At 39.2% G+C, this 23400-nt stretch overlaps 1 protein-coding gene across 1 annotated transcript in view; it reads right to left on the bottom strand.

Annotated features, from left to right (window-relative positions):
• The window catches only part of SYNPR (synaptoporin), a 370735-nt gene that overhangs the window by 130940 nt on the left and 216395 nt on the right, over positions 1 to 23400 (bottom strand). Inside the window, exon 3 of the mRNA XM_062200193.1 lies at positions 20074 to 20198. Coding sequence (XP_062056177.1) covers positions 20074 to 20198 — 125 coding nt within the window. The remainder of the gene's footprint in view (positions 1 to 20073; positions 20199 to 23400) is intronic.

Here is a 23400-nt window from a genome sequence, read left to right as displayed (position 1 = left end):
GAGAGGCACTGTCACTATTCTACATATTTGAATCCAGAATATACAATTCCTTAAATATTTTATGTTATGAACTAACACATTTTTAGTAAAATAAGATGTAACAATACTGGAATATATGAAGAAACTCTACTTCTTTCAAATTGTGGCTTGCTGCAAAACAATGCATTTAGAAAGTAGCTTCAACAGATAGAAAATAGTTTAAGAACTTTGAAAATTAAAATTAAAATTCTGAAATGAACTTTGAAATCGATTTCTGTTCAGAGATCATTTTTGATATTTTGCAATAAGGTGAGCCACACTATTTTGACAACATTTGAGTTACAAAATGCCTGTATTGTCAAGAGAATGAGAAGACGCTTGCAAAAACCATTTCTAATAAAGAGTTTTTATCGAAAATACACAGAGAACAACTTAAACCTCAACTATAAAAAAAAAATCCCAAATACAGAATGGGCTATAGATTTTAACAGATACCTCACCAGAGAAGATATACACATGGCAAATAAGCATATGAAAAGATGCTCCAAGTTACGCAGCATCAGGGAGATGTGAATTAGCACAGTAATGAGATACCACTACACTTTCATGCACAGGAGAATGGCCAAAATCCAGAACACTGAGAAGGGCAGATGCTGGCTAGGATGTAGAGCAATGGAAGCTTTCACCTATTTCTGATGGGGACATAAAATAGCCCAGCCATTTGGGAAGACAATCTACTGGTTTCTTACACAACTAGTCACCCTCTTCCCATATGTGATCCAGCAATCATGCTCCTTGATATCTCCCCAAAGATGCTGAGCATATGTCACACAAACATTTATAGGAGCTTTATTCTTAACTCTCAAAACAGGCATGCAACCTAGATGCATTTCAGTGGGTGAATAGATAAACTATAGGATGTCCAGATAAAGGAATGTTATTCAGTGTTCAGGTGAAGTAGCTATCAAGTCATGAAAAGCAATTAGAGGAAACTTCAATAGACACTGATTAATGAAAGAAGCCAATCTGAAGAAGCTATTTACTGAGTGGCTCCAACTATATGACATGGTAGAAATGGCAAAATTGAGGACACAGCAAAACAGATCAGTGGTTTCCATGGGAGTAGGAGTTGGGGGTAAGAGGTGAGTAAGCAGAACAGATACTCCATTGGCTATTATTTGGTGAGTACATGTCATTATCCATGTTCCCAAACACAACGTACAACACCAAGAGTGAGACCTGATGACAACCATGGACTTTTGATGATTATGAAGCGGCACTGTAGGCTCATTAATTCTAACACTCTGGTGGGAGATGTTGATAATGGAGAGGCTATGCATGTGTGCAGGAAGGGAGTACATTCTCTCTTCTCTCAGTTTTAATGTAAATGTAAGCTTTCTTAAAAAGTTTTGAAAAAAAAATTTGTTCTAGATGCCACTGCCCAATAGGAACAGAACGCAAGCCACTAATGGGAAACACATGTGTAATTTTAATTTTGGGTTAACCATAATGGAAATATCTAAAAGAAACAAGTGAAATTAATTTTGATGACACCTACTTAAAGTACTATATCTAAAATGTGACTATGTCACTGTGTAATCAACATAAATCATTAAGATGCTATATACTCCTTCGATATTAAATCTTTGCAATCTATCATGTATTTTACACTTACAGAACACTTCCATTCAGGCTAGTCATATTTCAAGTGCTCAGATGTCACATATAACTAGTACAAATAGCACAGTCTAGATATGTATGATTCAGACTCTTATTCAAATCATCTAGATGCTAATCTTTCCTGTTCATCATGTAGCTATCTTTTGAACATCTATTATTTTATCATATTGTGCTAAATTCTTAAGTATTTTAAACACTAGATAACATAAAACAATCCATTCTGATTAAACAGAGAATTTTCTGCAACTAAGGATTCTTAAAGTCATCACATCCCACGTTACCCAAAGCAAGACTTAAAATAACAAACAATGTGATTTTGAAAAGCCGATGACGATGGAAAAGGTTCACATTTACATAGCACTTATCGTAGCACTTATCACCATGTTTCTCTGTGATTACTCAAATTCTCACAATTACTCTATATGGTGGGTACATGATATTGAACATAGTAGCTATTTTTGCAGTAATAGTGGCTGATATTCATACACAGCTTACTGTGTGGGCCATGTAATTTGTTAAGCAATTAACTATCATTATGTCACTAAATTTCACAAAAATCTTTAAAAAATAGGCATTATCAGTTCTACTCTCCAAATGAGGAAATAGATTCAAAGAGATCATCTTATACAAACATAGTCATAAGTGGGCTACATCCTTGTTCACACATGCTAGGTGCCACAATACATCATCTATTTTATAATTGTTAACTTGCTTGACAAAAGCAGCTTTCTTCTTTAGGGACTTTTTAAGGGACTTAAGAAGCTGAGGCTCACTTGCTAATAATCAGTGGAAATGTCATAAAAACAATTAATGAGCACAGGTCAAATTGGGTGGCTCTGATAGGTGAAGACAAGAGAGCTGGAACATTCTAGAAACAGCTAGTCGGAAAAAAAATCTTCTCTTCAATGCCAGCATTTCTCCAATTTGTACTCATTTTAGTAAACCTACAGTGATAGGATCATGGTAGCTCACATCCACATGCATAATAAATATTGTCATTAGTTGAGCACTTTTTAAAAACAAATTTATATACTTTGGCTTCTTTGATTCTTCAATCACTTCACATTGTGAACAGAGAATATATTATACTTACTTTACTGCTAAGGGGCAAGCAGATAGACTTGTCCAACATCAATTGCTAAGTCAAAGATCCAAAGTCAGATCTTAAAACTCTGAATCTAGCTCTCTTCTTTCCATGTTGTTTCCTGGAATCTGGTACATGCAAGATCTAGGAGTTGTGAGATGACTGTAGGTACACAAAATACTTTTCTTTATTTTTGCATCATCTAATTATTTCAATGAAATTTTGCACAGGCTAAACTATACTTAGGTTACCAGGGTGAATTTAATCATTTGAGGATATTAAGTATTTAATAGTCTAGGTGGTAAGCAGATATGGAAACTCAGTGCCTTAAATAGTGCCATGTATTTCCTTATAAAAACTGTCACTTGGTTTTTGTATTACTCAATAGGTATTCCAATGGGTCAGGTCATGTATTTTATGGTTTATTTGATTATAAAAGAATTTAATTACAATCGTAAATAGTGTTGTAACACCTTTAATGTTGCATTTTGAATTGCCTAATAATTCTTATATTATTATCTTCTCTGCTCCACTGGATTGTGAACTTCTTATAGACAATGACACTAGTGATATTTGTAGGTGTTAGTGTGCCTCCACATTTATTTCATTTGGGTTAGTTTATTAGAAGGAATCTGAGACTCATTTAGGTAACCTCCAGAATAAAGCACATTTTTGGAAAAGTACATATGGACAGAACTCAAAGTTAAGAGACAGAGGTAGCCCAAGGGAGCAACTCATTTCCTCTCTCTCAATATGCTGGTTTTTTGAGATGTCTTTATTGCTCTGTTGGCTGTTCTTCCTCTTGCTGGCTTCCTTTTTTTGTTTCACTTTTTCCTTCCACATAACTTTGGCTTATTAAGTGCTCTTTGGGCCTCATTGGCCTTGATTGTAATCCTTATCCAAACTCTTTCTTACGCTCCCTCTAGTTTCTCAGTGAAAATTCTCTAGACAGGGATTCTGATTGGTCTAGTGCAGCTTTCTACAAAAGATCATCAATCACTATCAAAAGCGCACAGCACAATGTATCTGATAAAAATTTCAACTTTACATACCCAAAACAGAACAACTGGTTAGTGTCTCACCAACCTCCCTCTACCACCCTTCCAATACTTGGGCCCCAGTCTTGATTGATTGGGTTATTTCTTCAGCTTATCACCCATATGTCTAACAGCCACTTCCATGAGCATGCCTTTAAAAGTTCACGTCAGAGACAGTAGCTAACACTGACAAAAAATTATATTCTAAATCTTTCCAGTTTTCTCCATATCAACCAAAAAACTCCAATTAAGCCACCAAAATCTCATGACTAAAACAACTGTGAAAGCCACTCTCCTAGTTTCAAGCAAAGGATGTCCATTTCATTTAGAATAAAGTTCAAACACCTTACAGGGCTTACGAGGCCCATCTGATACTGGCCCCTGCCTGCCTCAATGCACCTTATTCTGCATCTACCCATATATGTTTTCATCATTCTTTTCTCTGTTCCCTTATACCAGGAGCCTTCCTGCACTTGCTCTTATGCTGCATCTGCATGTCATTTCCAGATCTTCACACAGTTCACCCTTCTCATCACTCAGGTCTCAGCTCAAATGTCCCTCATAAGAGGGACCTCTTGGGCTAACCTCGCCCTTGTTATTCTGTATCACTCTCTATTTCTATTATGTGCCCCTGTTGTTACATAACATAATCTTGGTCTCTTGTTTGTTTATTTTCACTGTTTGTTCCCTTCACTACAACTAAAGTTCTTAAGAAGGACCCAATCTCTCTTGTCCTCAATAGATCTCTAGTCCCAAGAACAGTTCCTGTTCCAGAGTGGGCATCCAGAAATGTGTTAAATGAATGAGTCTCTCTTTCTGCCAGGAGCCATTCATACACGAACAACTGACTAATAACACTGGTGCTCACTTTCTATCCAACTAAGATGAGTGGGACCACTAGTACACATGTGTGGCTGAGCTGGGCTGATGTTTATTGAGGGCACACATCCCATCCTCCACTGGTGAGATGTTTGGCAATCATTCGCTGACTCAACAAGTGAATAGATGAGGCCTTGGAAGTTCAACACATCTCTGAGGATTCCTGCTGGTGTATAGTGAAGCGTTGAAGGAAGAGCTGAGTGTGCCTATTTTTTCCTACTGCCTGCATTTCTCTCCCAGAATGCATTATAAGAAATGCCAGAGAAACGCTGTTTATCTGGCTCATGGCATTTGGTTGAAAATTGAAGTGATTCTTAAAACTACAGAAACACAGTCATCTGGCACCAGTGATGAGTCTGAGTTATGAAGGAATTCACATTACATCTTCATTTAGTCTTGCACAACATAAGGCATTTACATTCATTTTCTTCTATGGTTCTATTTGTTCCAATATGGAATATTTATGCTTTACTTTTTTTGATGTGTATAAAGCAAACATTAAACTAATCATTCTTTAGAGAACAAACACTCCACAGAGGGTCTGAATTCCATCTCTTAAGTTCATGGTAATCACAGCAGTAATTTTAGATTTGGAAGAAGGAAAGTTCATGTCAGAGACAGTAGCTTACACTGACAAAAAATCATATTTAATGGTGTATTGTTGGTGGCATTCATTCCCTCTTGACAACTGCTGTGGTGCCTCACATAAAGATATAAGAAATCAGTCCCTTCTCATGTTTGCGATAGACTAAATCTCAAAGAAACAAGAATAAATTCTGGAAATTAATCCTGAAGATAAACTCTTCCATGAAACCTTTCTATCTATGAGTGATTCAGAAATAAGTTCTCTTTGTAACCACTATTGCATGGATTCCTCTTAATGCCATTACTTAATGAGGGTTGTTAAGATGAACATTATGATATAAATTAACTTACATATGAATTCTCAACAGTTCTATCACACTGTGTAAATACTGAATTGTTAATTTAGAGAATTGATTATAGACCTTCTTGTCATCAGTAAAGAGAAACAGGACTTTAATTATAACTGTCTGCCTTGTGACTCTGTGCAATGGTCATGTTGGGTAAGGACTTCAGGGACAAATTCATTTATAACCAAGGATTGGCTGTGGATGGTAGGGGGCTATGCAATCTCTCTGTGTCTCAATTTTATCAATATTGAGCTATTCTTTAAAAAGAAGAAACTCTATGAAAAGAGAGTCTGTTTCCTCTTCATTTTTAAGTTCCTGTCAGTGTTAAGCACCACACTGAAAGTGTGTTGTGTAGACAAATAAATCTTTCAGGAATGCGCTCAGGAATACTGATTTAATACATCAGCTGGGTTGGGGTGGACAAGTGAGAAGATGGGTTTGTCAATGATTATATTTAAAGAAACTTGAGTATACTCTTCATCAAAAATTTTAGCTGCATGGTAGATTTACTTCTAGTTTTTTTGAGTAACTGCCATATTGTTCTCCCTAATGGCTGCAATAATTCACTCTCCTACCCACAGTGTATAAAGAATTCTCTTATCTCCCCATCCTCACCAGCATGTTACCTTTTGTCTTTCTGATACTAGCCATACGGAGTGGCACAAGATGCTATATCATTTTGATTTTGATTTGTGTTTCCCTGATACCTAGTGACACTGAGCAGTTTTTCAATGCATTTGATGGTATTTGTACTTCTTTTTCTGAGAAACATCTATTCAGAGTCTTTGCCTGTTTTTTAACTGGACTGATTGCTATTTTGCTGAGTAGCTGGTAGACTCCAGACACAAAGAAAAGAAAAGGACATGGAAAGGCTGATTGCCTGCTATGACCAGTTGAAGCTAAGGAGCAGTGCAACTAAAGTTCCTTCATTGCAATCAAAGATGTTCACATCCCCTGATTGGTATCTGGGGCCTCTTTACTCTACTCCTGCTATTTTCCACAGTTCACCTCTTTACCAGAGAAATGAGTATCTCCCATAGCTCTTAATCCATGAAATAACTTTATCTTAGAAAACCCTATCATTTGTGTGACTCCTTAACAGCCAGTCACAAGTGACAGCTGCCACTTTGGCAGAGCATCTTTCAAAATGAAATACATGAAATTCTACAAACTGAATCAACAACAGCTTATTTATTTCAAATTCTTGCTAGCTCACAAAGGAAAAAGGGAAATCATTAGCTCCAGCCTGGAGCTTTTTGTCTTTAACTGTTTATTCCTGGACTCAAGAAATCAATTGGAAGAAAATACCAGGAATCCCAAGTCCCAAAGACCACAGTGTTCCCAGAGAACATTCCCTCAATCTCCTGGCCTTACTTGCCTGCTATGGCGAGTAAGCTATAAATCTAGGAGCAAGGAAGGAGCTCTATGGCTGTGGCAAGTGGTCAACTCAAGAATATCTCTGCTGTCTTCATGGCGTGGTGGCGAACAGCATAGTCTTTGGAGGGAGCCAGACCCACATATTCAAAGTCTACCTTGCACTTTTCAATTTTGTGAACTTGGGCAACTCTCTAACCTCAGAAAAGCTTAGTTTTCTCATCTTTGGAGTTGTGAGCAGTTATCTCATAGGGTTATTATTAGCACAAAGGGGTCTAATAAATGTAATATGCTTTGCAGTTTCTGATGTACGGTAAAACTATCCATAATGGCTTTTATTAGATGAGAATGATGTTGTTGATGATGATGGCCTTCATTATCATCTTCATCGTCACTCAGTGTTTCTAGAAGGAGTTTGGGATAGTGTTAAACAAGTCTATTGAGACCCTTAAGGAAGGTGAGAAATTTGAGCAGGCTTTCGTGTGGTATTTTCCAGTTCTGTGGCCTTCAACAAAGCTTGTCTCTGTGTGCTGATCCATGATGAAGGGAACAAAAAGTATGAGACGCTGACTCTGGTACAGTGCTTTTGTAATAATCAAGGGGACAATGACCCTAGTGAATTGTCAATCATTATATGGAAATATATTATACACACACAGACATGTGTGCACTAACAGGACAATGTCTCTGATTTATACTCTTCTGCTTGACCTAAGGGAAAAGAGCAACAAAGACTTCAGCCTTTTTAAGGGGCCATACTCAAAACCCCACTGTGGGAGGAATAAAATTTCTTAGTTTGCTCATTACTACTATAGTTAAATTACTGTATTGTATTTTAACAAGTTTATGGGCTAAGAGTAATAGTTACTGTAACAGAAAATACAAACATCCACTTGCTCATTCAGCGTACTTTTCTGTTTTATTGTGTTAAATATAGCAAATAAGGCAAGTATTTGCATAAAATGAAATGTAATCCCAAATACTTTTTTTTAAATCCATCAATGTTTAAACACAAAATATCAGGCTATTTTGCAAACTGAAGGCTATATTTTGCAGGCTATATTGCAAACTGAAGCTCCACCCAATTCTTTTTAGGTCAGCCATTATTTAATTTCTGCCAGACTTAGAATTACACGGGTGCTTACTAAAATGCTAGTCCTGGACCTCACCTGTATTGATGCTGAACTGGTATGTCTGAGGTGGAATCTTGGAATCTGCATTTTTAAACAACTCTCTTCAGGATATGATTCAAGAAAGGAGCCCCTGAACCTCATGATTCTAAGGTCCTGTGAATTCCCACAACAGGGTCTTGGAACAGAAATTAGGTACGTGATTCCTAGTCTTACAAGTGCCACCCCAGGCCCTGATGCTTTCGTGTCCCAGTTCTGACTACTGGAACATCTGGCTAATGAGTAGCTTCAGTACTTGCTTCCTTTTCCTTTGACCTTGCAACTCCTAGAGAATGCAATTCATCCCACGGTTCACAGAGTGCCATTCTGTCAGGTAGAAGGTGAGTTTGGGGCAGGAAGGGGAATCCCAGGTCCCTACTAGTAAAATGACACCAACTTGACTTTGCAAGGTACCCTGTGTGTAACTTCCAGCCATCTGCTTGAGGTGATACAAAGAAAGGTCCCACATTTCTCTCTTCCGTGAGGAGAAGGAAGCAGAGATAGAGGTGAATGGGATCATGGAATGGGCACCTAGCATTTTAAAGGCAAATGACATCATGGACAGATAGGATGTTTCCTTGTCACTTTCTCAGCTGTCACTGATTGGATTCCTTTGTACTTTTCTAGGCAACTCAAGTCAGTCTTGCAGCTCACTGTCTGTCTCCTCTCTCTCTCTCTCCCTCTCTGTCCTGTTCTAGGAAAGAAAACAGATATAAATAACTTATTTTTATAACGATAAATAAAGAAATGTCTGTGTTCCTCTAGGGTACAAGGTTTCTTCCAGGTAATGAAGTTCGTCCCACCATATTCACCCCTGACTGCTCTGTAAAATTACACACAATGAGACCCAGAACTACATAAAAAGCCCACTCGGTACCACTGATTTAATCTCTGCCCTTTGTCACCACCCTATGGGAACTCAACAGAAACAAAGGCCTTGATTATATAAACTACAACTATTTTCAATAAGTGTTCTAATCCTGGTCTCTGAAAGCCTGTTGAGATTTTACCTAAATAGGACTTGCATCAGAGCAAGCCCTGTGAATCTGAAAGAGACACACAGGGAATAGTTTTACTGAATTTCTGCATTGCCTCGGCTCTTTCTGGAGCAGAAGTAGCTGGGGCACCACCAGGATTCCTAGCCAAGGTCAACTTCTACCATTCTCCAGGAGGTCTAATTCTCTCTTAAGAAGACTTTAACCAAACTTTCTCATTTGTAGATGAGGAAGCTGGGGTTGAGCCAAAGGTGCTGTGCTAATCATTGCCTGTCTTTTTCCCATTCCCTGCCCTGCCCTACTCTGCATCTCTAGGGTCTGATCTTGACCAACTGCTTCCAGTAACACTCAGCCAATGGGAAGCTGTGGGAGGAGACTGGAGGGAAGGAGCGGGGGACGGGTAGCCAGGTTATTTCTCCCCATTCTAATGCTGTTTGGGGGAACATCTCTGGCAGCAGCAGCTGCTTCTCCTTGGTTCCTGCTCCTACTGGACACTTCATCTCACCATGGTCCCAGCTTCTGCAGACAGGTGCCACCTTGCATTCTAATAAGATCACTCCCTCCTTTATAGCTCATTGCCAGCAACTATATTTTTTTAAAAGGACCAGATATCATTTATGTTAGACTTTATAGGCCAAGAGGCAAACAACTGTATTTTTTTAAAGGACCAGATATTATATATGTTGGACTTTACAGGCCAAGAGGCAAAATTGAGGATCTTTTATAGGCATGTAGATAGCATTTAATATATAATCATTTAAGGGCAGGAATTTGGCATGGTGGTTAAGGTACCACTTGGCAGGCCCCTATCACATATCAGAGTGCCAGGGTTCATGTCCTGGCTCTTCCCCTGATTCCAGTTTCCTACTAATGTCAACCCTGGGAGGCAACAGGTGATGTCTCCAATAACTGGGTTCCTATCACCCATATGAGAGACTCAGACTGAGTTCTCAACTGGCCTAAGTCTAGCTGTTGTGGGAATCTGAGGAGTGGACCAGCAGATGAGGGATTTCGGTGTTTGTATCACTTTCGCTCCGCCTCTCAAACACACATTTTAAAAAGAATTAAATATAATTATTACAAAATGTCTGAATTATTCATAGCTTGTGGGCCACATAAAAGCAGGCAGTAGACTGGCTGGGTTTGGCACAAAGGCTGGACTTTGCCAATCTCTGCTCTAGTCTCAGGAGCAGTAGTAACTTCACAGAGTTGCTAATCTCCTGATTGCCTCCGGGCCCCTTTTCAATCATCCAAACATCCATGCCCTATGTACCTAGTTTCCTGCATTACAACTCTTTGTAATTGAATCATCTAGCATGAGTTCTCTTTTCGTTCATGGACTTGAACTGATGCAATAGGCAATGACTTGTTTAAAACCACATTCCATAAAATGGAATTATTATCCATTTCATAAATTTCTCATTGCATTCTGGTCTTCAAAAATGCATTTACAAACATGTCTCAATGAAATCATGGAGAGTCATCATTTAAGAGAAATTAAGCTGCCTGCCCACTTGTGTTTTGACTGTCTAACTTGATGTACTCATTCAGTGCTGAAAAACTAGTAGCCTAAAGAGATACCCACAAATCAGCATCAGGAAGAAGAAACTTAAAATACTGACCTTCTTGACCAACACTACCCAATATCACAATCAAAAGACATGGAAAAAGCTGCCCCACAGTACTGGGTGGTAGATGGAGGTACATACTAGAAGTGACATTAAAGCTGAACTCAGGCCAATTTCTTGCACCAGGCTAAATTAATAATAATGTAATGATACAATTCAGTGAACACCTGACACATGCCAGATTCCATACTACACAATTGACTTGTCATCACCTAAATTGAATAATCATTATTTCCTTTATACAATAAGAAAACAGAGGCCCAGGGAAGTCACGTACCTGGAAGATAGCTGCTGAGCCTCTCTGCCCATGCACTAGCAAAACTCGGATTGCAGCCAAGGATTGGCTAGAGATTCTCCATTGACGCTTTGGTCACATGACTTTCAAAGCTTTCCAATTCTCTGTCTCATAGAACCACCAGATCTCATTACACAGAAAATATAGTTTAAGGCACAGCATTAAAATAAGATATTGTGGTTATAAATTTTCTGAAATTTTAGCCATAAAGAGTGAAACTCTTTGGTTATGCAAAACTATAAATACATGCTTAAGTGTAATTGCATATACAGCATTTCCCGAACACAAGGAATAAAAAAATTGTAGCCCTTAACACTTTTATTTTCCCCAGTTTGCCTTTTATGGTAAAAATGTTTATCATCACTGCTTTTGGATATGAATCTTAGAAAACATGTTTTCTAAGAGCTAGCATTACCAAATAATGGTCAAACCCCTACAGCTTTCCCAGTATCTACTTCCATCTGTATCCATATTTCAAATAGAAGTAATAGAGCAATGGAATAAAATGCTAGAGCCACGAGGAGGGGAACAGTGTCCAGCCAGCCAGAGCTCAGTGAAGCAGTCCTTGCTTACCTTTGCATCCATACAAAAGACCCTCTCCTGGAATTCTTCAAGGATTTCAAGAGCTAAAAGCAAGTTAATGTAAGATAGCTAAATATTTATACTTTTTATTGTTTGAATATGAGGAAAAAGGGAGGGAGGGAGAAGGAGTGAGAGAGGAAGAGGGTGGCGGGGAGAGAGGGGGAGAGAGAGAGGAAGAGATATGTAGAAGTAACCACTCAGGGTTAAATATAATAAAGGAGGCATTTGTTGTCTCAACGATAATTTTGCTAACTAGTAAAAATAATTCCATATTTTTTAGTTATTATGTTTATTTTTAATTACCTCTACTTGATTATAAAGAAAAATAATTCACTAAAGTAAAACTCACTGAATGCCAGGTCTTGTATTAAGCATTTTATATACATGTCTCAATTAATATTTACAACAATATTATGAATTAGTTGACATTCCACAGATAAGGAACAGAAATGATAAACAATTTTCTCAACAGTACATAGCTAGTAAATAGCTGAGTGAAGATTTGAATACAAATAATCTGTCTCTAAAATTCAAACTATACTGTTGCTTCAGTAGATTAACAATATAAAAAATCATAAAAGCTTACTGTAGAATATCTGAAAAATATGGACAAGGGTAAACAGAATATTTCATGTACTCACACTCTCACTGCCTAGAAATAAATGACATTTTTATGTGATAGCTATGGTATAATCTTTATAAACACAATTTAATGTGTACACTTTGGGTATCCCATGAGAAAACTGCAAGATTTAGCACCAGATTTGGAGAATATATTGGGAAATATATTGGCATATATATAGAATATATTATGGACTGACCAAAAATAGAGGCTTACACAAAATGTATTTCAGAGGTCCATGAAATCCTCCAACATCTGAGTAATGACTACTTCTCAGAAAATCTGAAAATTGAGGTTGAAGCACATTCCACTATAACTGCCAATCAGGGAAGCCCTACCATATTTATTAAGATACCATGGATGGAGAACAACTATGGCTTCATATATGAGACCTTGAATTGAAAACCAAAAAGGAAATGTTTTGACTTATAGCTATTGATTTCCAACCAAGTTTGTTTTGTTTTTGTATGAATTATATTATGTAACATGATTTAGAGTGCAAGGAAATAGCTATCTGCTCTATCCAATGAACAATCAAATATGTATCCATCTATTTTCTTTAATGATGATAATTTTCTAAAGTAATGCCAGTGTTTTAGGTTCGACTTTCAGAAACAGACCCTGGGATCAAGAATTGAATACAACTCCCTTTTGGAGGATTTATCCCTGGAAATACTAGAAGGTAATTAAAAAGGTGAGTTAAAGATCAGAGTGCACTGATCTCAGAATCAGCCCTTAAAGCATCTGGTCTGGCTTAAAAGCCCATGAGATCATTCCAGGCATGGAAAGCCAAGACACTGTGGCAAAAAAATTCTACATGAAGGATCTCTGTGAATGAGACCCCAGTGGAAAGAAGGGGCCATCAAAGAAGGAAGTACTTTTCCCTGAAGGGAAGAGGGAACTTCCACTTTGCTTATGGCCTTGTCCAAATACTGACAGAAACTGTGGACTCAAAAGGCTTCCATAGCCTTGGCAATTCATGTCAAGAGCCTCAGGTGATCACTGATGTCATACATAAGAGTGTTAATTGTTAAATTAACAGCAGGAGTCACTGTGCACTTACTCCTCATGCAGCACCTCTGTCCTAAATGAGTCATACTATGAGATTTAACTGTAAAACTTGTTCTCAGTTTTTTTTTTTAATATTTTGTATATGTGTGTGTGTGCAAATAGTTGAAATCTTTACTTAGTATAGAGTTGGTCTTCTGTATATAAAGTGAATTGAAAAATGATCTTATGGACAAAGGGACTAGTAATGGGAGACAGAGGAGGAAGTGGAGAGGGAGTATGGGTGGGAGGGCAGGTATGGTGAGAAGAATCACTGTATTCCTAAAAATGTACTCATGAAATTTATACTCATTAAATAAAAGGTTAAGAAAAAAAGGATCAGAGTGCAGCCACCCTGCTGGGTAACTATGAGGGATAGTACAGAACCAGCCTTAGAGTTGAGGAAGTTGGGATATGTATTCTCCAACTCAGATTTGTCACTGGATGTGGGCTGTTCTATGGGATATTAGTCCCTCAGCATTTATTTCCGCCTGGTCTACTGACCAAGCAAGTTCCTATAGTTAGAGAAATCCTTTTAACAGTAACAGGGACTTTGAGAAAGAAGTATAGGCACAATTAGTGAAAGAGTAGGAAAAATGGGTGGCAATGGCAGTGTCTGCTACAGTCAGCCAATATACAGTTAAACAAATCTACGCCATCTCACATACATAGTCTCATATTCAGCTGTGTCACTTAATATTATGTTGACAGTATATCACATATCTTGAGATACTGCTTGAGAAAATTATTCTTAGTGGCTGCCTAGCATTTCATAATACAGGTGTTTCACAATATATCAACTGATCTCCATTTATAATTTCCCAGTATCTCAAATGATTTGACAATAAATATCTCTGCTCAGACTTTCTTCTATCTCTAAGTATTTGTGAAGGTAAATTTATCAAAGACTACTTACTAATTATCTAGAATTATGACTACTAATCTCATATTCAAAAGAATGCTTGAGATGGTAGCTAACTTACTCTTTTTTTCATCGTGATGGGATCTCTAGACATGGAAGTGACGTGACAACTGATTTAATGGATGTGTTATTATTTTGCTTAACTTGGGATGGGGGAAGAGAAAGGAGAGGGAGATTACTCCTGTCAGTGATTTACTTCCTAAATACCCACATAGGCAGGAGTGTTGCTAAGTCAGAGCCAGGAGCCAGGAGCTCAGTCCAGATCTCTCATGTGGGTAGAAGGAACCCAATTACTTGAGCCATCACCAATGCCTCCCATAGTCTGCATAAGCAGGAACCTGGGTTCAGAAGACAGAGGTAGGCGCTGGACCAAGGCACTCAAATGTAGGATGGTGCTGTCTCAGTCCACGTTACAACCACCTGCCACACAGCCCACCCTAGTGCATTTTCTTATTATAACTCTTATGTTCTCTTTGTTCAGTAGTTCTTAATTAATGGAACATATTTACACACCAGGAAACCTTAATGAGTAGTTTATTTGTCCAGCCTCGGTTTATCAAATGTATTAGTCATCTAGTGATCATATTACTTTCAGGAATGAAGAGGTGAACAACTTGTCTATAAGATCATTAACAAATTTGATGTATTTTTGCCCAAATCATCATTTCAGACTTATTGGATGATTGTTAGTCTTTTGCATTTTGCATTTCACTGTGTAAGGTAAAATATACCTCATTCTACTTCTTATCCTCCAGCAGGTTGGTATGCTTTCTTTCCTACTGAAACATCTCCTAAAGCCTTTAACAAGCCATACACTACAGCCGTTTCTTGGTTTCACGCTTTTACTTCTGTGAAGCACTGAGGACTACCAGTGCTCAAGTGCATGGGATTTTCTTATCTCCCGTGAAAACTACACTTTCCGAACTCCTCCCCATTTCATTCTCCTTGGTCTCAGTCAGGGGCTCTTCATCTCTGTTTTGTGTAAGTGTGGGCATCCCCCATAGTTGGCTACCTGCTTCTGTTCTATCTCTTGTGACCTCTCTTCTTCAGGGACTTACTTTTTCTTTCTTTTAAAAAAGTGTGTATTAATATAAGCAGAACAGATTTCATGTATTTCACAGGTACAATTCTAAGAAGAGAACCATGTTTCCCTTTCACTCTTTGAGGCTAGCTCTTAATGCTCCATTCTTAAGCTTTACCTCTTTCTTTCTTCATGAAGTCTAACATCAACTTGCCTGAAAGAAAATTCTTCCAGGCTTCTTTCAAGAGCCTCAAATACTGTGTGATCAAATTCAAATTTATCCTCTGCACTTCAAAATGGTTTTCCTTATTATTCTCTTTTTATCACCTTTAACTCCTTCCTATTCAATCATCTTATAATTCAGTCTCCTTTCATCTGGGTGAAAACCACCTTTCCAATTTGATTACTTCTTTCCATCGTGAATTGTCTCTCTGCTCACTGTGGTTCAGGATGAATATTTCTTACCTCTTAGTTTTATGCAAATTACTAAAATGCATGAAATCCAAACTTTAGATTTTATGTTCTGTGTGATGTTGTCAGATTTCTCTCAGTCATTGCAATTGGTGTAACAGTAACCTTCCTCATAGAGTCTTATACAGCCATATAACATAATGTACTTGGAAATGTCTAGCACAGTATTTGGCATATTACACCCTTACAGTAAGTATTTGTGTATGTGTTCATTCATTCATCACTTTGATGCTTCAAAAGTAGCCTTTGCTATGAAAACCATTACCAGAGGCCCCTAAATTCTCAACTTTGACCTTTGCCACCATTCATGCATGTGGAAGTGTAAAACATTTGCTGTGAGTCCTCAGGTAGACTGCTACAAACATAGGAAACAGCTTAAAATGAGAAACCCAGCTTGATACTTCCATGGATAAAGGATGTGCTAAAAATATTGAAAACAGAAATACCCTTTTCCCAATCATCAAGCATGTACAAAGATGGGACAAAACAGATGAGCAAACAGTGAAATACTGTTTTTTCACTTAAATAAAATCAAGGTAGTTCAGGTGATAAATGTTTTTCCTATAGTAAATGATATATTGATATATGCAAATTCTAATATGAGACAAAAATCATATGCTGTGTGATAGTATAAGCATTTGTACTTTTTGGTTATGTGTTAGGAACAGCACACCAGTATTTTGTATGCTATCTACAATTTACTAAAATGACAATGTTTTATATCTTGAAGTACTTCTGTGATAACGAGTTAAATAGCTTCCTTTGATCTGTCATTTGTAAACTAATTGTTTTTTATTCAAATGACATGGGATTTGAGTTCATTGTCTTCCCTGTGATTGTAATAATCTGAATAGTGAGGAATGCTCTTATTTCCAATATTCTGATCAAATCACTGGCATTGGCTTGGGAAGTTTTAAGGGAAAATAACATCCTGATAATTAATTCTACAGTTTCGGAAGCAAATGCCTTCATAATAATCTGTATAAATAGAGCTTCTTACTAAGATGTTCGGTAGGAGAATAATGGTACAATTTGTATTTGAATACAAAATTGAAATTGCAGACTTTAGTGTAATTGATCTTCTTTAGAATGGCATGGATGTCTCCTGGATGGATGCTAGTAGGAAGAGATTCCTTGCTAGTATGCAATAAATGTTGCACAGACATGGTAAGAAGAGGGAAAAAAGGTTTCTTACTGTCTTTTAGAACGGTCATATAACAATGGTTTCTAGGAGACTTGAAGATCCCAGAAGATACCGTAGAGGCTGTATGGGATGGGGTTGGAGGAGTGGGGTGGAGTATGTGTGTGCTACAGAGAATGCTAAGGAGGACTACATAGGGACCTTGAGCTCCCTTCTTCCTCTGCTCTACTTTCTTTCTTTCTTTCTTTCTTTTTTTTGACAGGCAGAGTGGATAGTGAGAGAGAGAGACAGAGAGAAAGGTCTTCCTTTTTGCTGTTGGTTCACCCTCCAATGGCCGCTGTGGCCGGCGCATTGTGCTGATCCGAAGCCAGGCACCAGGTGCTTCTCCTGGTCTCCCATGTGGGTACAGGGCCCAAGGACTTGGGCCATCCTCCACTACCTTCCCGGGCCATAGCAGAGAGCTGGCCTGGAAGAGGGGCAATCGGGATAGAATCCGGCACCCCAACCAGGACTAGAACCCGGTGTGCTGGCGCCGCAAGGTGGAGGATTAGCCTGTTAAGCCACAGTGCCGGCCGTGCCTCTACTTTCACCATGACTCCCATCTGTCTTATATAAGGAGGTTGAGTGACATAGTATTTGAAAGTCAAGCTGTGCTACTAAGAAAAACAATAATTGAGCATTGTTGTTTTAGAACCCACATAAACAATTTTAAAATGCAGGGGCTGGCCGGCGCTGCGGCTCACTAGACTAATCCTCTGCCTGCGGCACCGGCACCCGAGTTCTAGTCCCAGTTGGGGTGCCGGATTCTGTCCCGGTTGCTCCTCTTCCAGTCCAGCTCTCTGCTGTGGCCCAGGAGTACAGTGGAGGATGGCCCAGGTCCTTGGGCCCTGCACCCACATGGGAGACCAGGAGGAAGCACCTGGCTCCTGGCTTCAGATTGGCACAGCATGCCAGCTGCAACACACTGGCTGTAGCAGCCACTTGGGGGGTGAACCAACGGCAAAAGGAAGACCTTTCTCTCTGTCTCTCTCTCTCACTGTCTAACTCCGCCGGTCAAAAATAAAAAAAAATAAAATAAAATGCAGGGACTGCTAACCTTATTGGTGTCAATAAACACTTTTATCTAATTTCTCCATGTTGCCTTTCACTGGGCTGATCCATACAACTTTGCCTTGAGAATAAAATCAAGGAGCCCCATGGGAGAAAATTTGTTAAAGAATGTTCTCAAATTGTACCATGAGTCAGGGGTTGCATGAAATGAAATATGACCCTGTAGAAGAAGTACATCCACAACCAGAGAAAAAGAAAGAAAGGCAGGCCCCTCCTCCCAACACAGACCTTGAAAAGTGGCTGCTCGCAATGAACTAGTGAAGCAACTGTCCACTGTTGTCTTGTCTATGGAGGGAAGAAGTCCTGAGTTTTGCTTCTATAACTCCAGTCAAAAATCTGTCCTAATAAATCTGCCCCTGGTATCTCTTTTAGAAACATACTGGCTCACTGACCATTGGAAGTGTAGTCCTAAGTCACACTGGCTGCAATTTAAACCCACCAATGCTGTAACAGCTGAGGTATGATGCTGATGAACCTATAAATATTGTGAGAAACTTGGGACTGTTGCTCTATTCTCAAGAAATGATTCTAGCTGAGCCCGCTGGCGTAATAAAGTACTTCAATATTCCACTGCCTCTGGTGCATGTTTGAACAAAGGGAGTCTTTCCACCTCGGATTTCTGTAACAACCCTGCTTGCTATGCCCACTGCAGCTCATGCATTTGTTTCTTTTCCAGAAAGATCTCTTGATTGCTCTCCTCCTGTGTGAAGGACTACTGTGCTCCAGTAATTCAGTGTTTACTGACTCATTATTCTTCAGATCTTAGGGAATGACCTTAAAGTTATCTGCTCCTACTACACCTCTTGGTGTTGAAATCACCATAGATGGAATACAAAACCTATGATTTCATGAATGAAGTCCCTAAACCGTGTGGTCGCTGCCCAGTCACTGGTAGTTCTTACATCCTATTCTAGACACTGCAAGTTATTCAATGAGTGAGCACATACTGGTTTGGCCAACCCCTCCATAAGCTGATCTGGAACTTTCAGAAATGCCAATTACCTTCATGGGCATTTCTACCAGCCCAGCACAGCTCTAATAAACACATTACCAGGGATTACATGCTTCCTATTTTTGAGCTTTGTACTCTCTTTTTGGTTAGTGCGCAGACTATCTAGTTGAAGAAGTGTCTTTGCAACTGCTTCAAGTTGTATTCTTAAAAACCAGTCAGAACAGTGGGATATATGCCACTATTCATATTCATATGTGAACAAGAGAAGAAGAGAGAATACTGATAAGATGTTATGCTAGGCTGTTGAAAGTTTTCTTTTTTTAAGATCATACCAGTTACTTGGTGTCAAGTATTTGGGGAAATTTCAGAAATAAATGATTTCAAAATTGAATCTAGTTAGTGTACTTTGAATATATGGTTCAGAATTATAAGATGTCAGATTTGGGGCAAATCCTGATAGGCATCTAACTGTAACTTTATAAACAGGGCATATATGTAGATAAGGTATTGAGTCTCATACTGAATTTATAAAGAGGTTACAGGAGCTATTCTAAGCAATTTCAGTAGAGCAATGGAAATGTGAATACTTGCTCAAGCCAGGAGCACTCAAACCCTGGCTGTTACTCTCTGAGCTGAGGGCATGTGGACAAATGGTATCTGTGCCTTAGTTTCACCACTGGTCAGTGCTGATGGTCATAGTACTCCTCAAAGTGACACTGTGATGAAAGCCTAGCTAAGCACATGGAGGTAGTATTAGATAGTATAATTAAACACATTATCAGACACAACTGCATAGTTACTATGAAGTTAAAGGTGATGCACCATTCTAGAGAGAATTTTGGAGACCTCAAGATTAGGAAATTGAAGGAGGAGGAAGGAATCACGTATCTGAAGTCTCTGCGTTGATATCCCCCAATGCTGGACCATGTGTAGCATTTGCTTTTGAAGACAGTCAGCTCTGGATTGAAAGGTGCAACTCATAAATCTTCCCTTTGTTGGGGCTGGATGTGCACTTTGGGCATTTTGTGGCTTTAGGCAGAATCTATTCTGTTTATCCACAACTCTCTGGGAGAATGCACGTTTCTATGAGAAACCACAGAGGAAGAAAACGCCCTCCCTGTGAGAGTAAGGTGCATGAACCGCCATTTCCTACCTGAACGGATAGGCAAACGCTATGTCAATGCTCAGGTTACTTTCTGTCTTGTTGACGCAGTCCACGCTCAGCCGCAGGCCTCCGGAGTAGCCACCACATGTTGCAAATGCAAAGATTGCAAAAAGCTGGGGAGAACAAAGAAACACAAGAGAGGGTCACTATTAGGATGATGTTGACCTGGTGCAGCCTAACAGTTGGAGCTCAGTCATTCAGAAGGGCAACATCGAGTTTGGTTGAAGCTGGAAGAGAAAAGGTGGAATGATGGGAGGATCTGGGGGGCAGGTGTCTATATGAATAATCCTGCAAATTAGAGAAATGTTGCTTGGTGCATCATGTAAAACTAGCATGAAATAACTGCGCTTTGGTGTGCAAAGAGCTGTCCTGAGACATAACTCACAAAGACCTCAAAGCAGTGTGCCAATAGGTCAACAATGGATATCTCCAAGTAGGGAGAATTTGGAGTATATCCTTAGTTTCTTACTTTTTTTTTTTTTTTTTTGCTTTATTGTCTGTGGTACACACATTTTGTTTATGTTGCTGCAAATTACAGGGCTTCATTATTTTCTTATGCCTCCACATTACTCCACTGAGCGTATATACTGCATTTTTTTTTTCTTTTCTTTTCTTAATTTGACAGGCAGAGTTAGATAGTGAGAGAGACAGAGAAAAAGGTCTTCCTTTTGTTGGTTCACCCCCAAAATGGCTGCTCTGGCCGGCGCGCTGTGGCAATCCGAAGCCAGGAGCCAGGTGCCTCCTCCAGGTCTCCCATGTGGGTGCAGGCACCCAAACACTTGGGCCATCCTCCACTGCCCTCCCGGGCCACAGCAGAGAGCTGGACTGGAAGAGGAGCAACCGGGACTAGAACCCAGTGCCCATTTGGGATGCCGGCGCCGCAGGAGGAGGATTAACCTAGAGAGCCATGGCACCAGCCCCTACTGCATTTTCTTTATCTGCTCATCTGCTGATGGCCACTTTCTTGAGTCCATATTTTGGCTAATGTGAATAATGCTGCAATACACAGGGGAATGTAACTAGAAGAGGGGATTCTGAGTCTTCTTGCCACAAATACATGAGAATTGATTTGTGGGAATATGAGACACATGATGTGATCATTACACAATGCATACATGTGTCAAAACACCTCACTGTACCCCATAAACATATATAATTATTATCTATCAATTAAAAACAAAATAAATTCTTAAGCATGTTTTTTTTTTCTTTTAGAATAATACAGATCAATTTTTGGAAAGGTGTGGTCAAAGGATTCTACAGCTAAAAAGATTGTAGATATCCAGGAGATGAGAAGTGTATTTGCAGAGCATAGGAGCAAGTTATATTTCAGTCTAAAACCCTGCTGGTGAATACATCTCTTTGGTGGCTGTTATTTCTGAGCCAACTATTAAAGATTTTAACTGGTGACCAGCGGGTATCATCATTTCTCCTGGGTAGAAAATTAACTTGTGAACCATGCTCTGAAAATTATGAGAAGTCTTCTAGAAAGACATGGGCCAACCCCAGGAAAGCAGGGTTAGCCTAGGGCGGGAAGTTTGCAAGTGCCAAATTCACTCATATGATAATTTCACTAAATTCAGAAGAATTTCCTGATCAATTCCAACAGAAGTTAATCCAATGCATTTTCTACAAAGTTCCAGTTTATTTCAATGTTGGAATTTAGCTTTTTGCAGTAGCTTGGGGTTCCTATTGGGACTACTTGCTCACTTTGCACAGTGAGAGGAATTATTGTATGGCAATCAAGTGCATGGGTTCTGGAACATGATGCTGGTTAAGATGCTTAACTTCCCCATGCCTTGGTTTTCTTGTAAATAAAATAACACCGATCATCACTCTTAAATGTTGCTCTGTTATTTGTTTCATGATGTAGATAACCATCATGCACAAGAAGACTGCTGGAGCTCACAAAATCACCAAGTGGAAAGTCCAGAAGTTGAAACAGATCTGAGTCTGATTTGGGAAGAACACTCACAGGATTATTTGCCTCAATTGGCTATTTAAATTTAATGGGCAAAGACTGGACTGTGATAATAACACACTGTAAAAGCTTTGCAAGGAGGCAGTACTTTGTGGGGTCATATTTTGGTGCATGGCAGTTTGGTGCATGTGGAACATTCAAAATATATCCTGGCACATCATAAACACTCAATAAATGTTAACAAATATTATGACAGTAAACACATGTTTCTCGATGAGATGCTGCAGGCCATAAAATAGGAAATTAAGACTTAATGCCTAGCAAACTCTACTTGATTGTCAGTTCCAGTGAACCAACATCCAAGCAATCCAGAAAAACTGATCTTTTTGGTTGCTTTTCCTCCTAGTTTGCTTTACTGCTAGGGCTTGACAAGACAGTCAGAAGCTATTCTAGCCCACACACAATCTGGGCACAGTGCACATAATGTGAGAGCTCAAACAACCTGGCCTTCATCTCCATGGTGGGAATTTGCTCACTTCTCATGACCAAATGCTCTCTTCCTCTCAGCTCTGAATACGGGTAGGAATAAAGACAAATTATTCAGTGTTCACATCTCGATTTCACTGTTTAATACTGGATGCCCCAGCCCCTTGTACCAGGTCAAGACACCATCTTTCGTGAGACTTCTTCCAGAAGAAACAATCGAGTGATGGAATCTGAAGTTGCATGTGATGACTGTGGAGACAGCCCTTCTGTGTCCACAAGATCCTCCTGTGTAAAACAGGGATATCCCCTATACTCCTTGAATTGTAGCGAGAATGAAATGATGTGAATTATATATTGATGGAGTGCCCTCTCCAAATGCATGCCAAGATTCCTGTGGTATTTACACACACGCACTTCCCTGAGGCAAGAGTCCTGTGTGTGTCATCAGCTGTTGGACACACAAAAGGAGGTACAGGTCATCTACTGCTGCAGTTGGATCAGAGAGGGTCCCCCAAAAGCCCATGTATGGAAGGCTCGGTCCTCAACATTCCTCTGTGAATTGGTAATGGACTAAAAGCAATGATCAGTGAGTCAATGGTGGAGATTTGGTACAATCAGAATGTTCAGGAGGTGGAACCAGTGGCAGGTCTTGTCATTTTGGAGCATGCATGTGGAAAACCGTTCTCCTGAGAGGGTTGGTTCTAACAGCCACGTTGGGCTCAGATGCTGATTCCTGCCTTACCAAATGATCTCCCCATCTGCGTCCACTAAACACATTCAACAGTGGGAGTGCCTAAACTTAGACTTTTTTAAACCTTTACTCTGTACATTGAAATATACTTTCTTCCTTCTTAAGAAGTGCCTATCAGGTATTTTAGATGTAGTATGGAAAAGTGAAAATGCAGAGA

Source organism: Lepus europaeus, chromosome 9 (genome assembly GCF_033115175.1).
Source record: "Lepus europaeus isolate LE1 chromosome 9, mLepTim1.pri, whole genome shotgun sequence".
NCBI lineage: Eukaryota > Metazoa > Chordata > Mammalia > Lagomorpha > Leporidae > Lepus > Lepus europaeus.
This window is presented reverse-complemented; position numbering and strand designations above follow the sequence as displayed.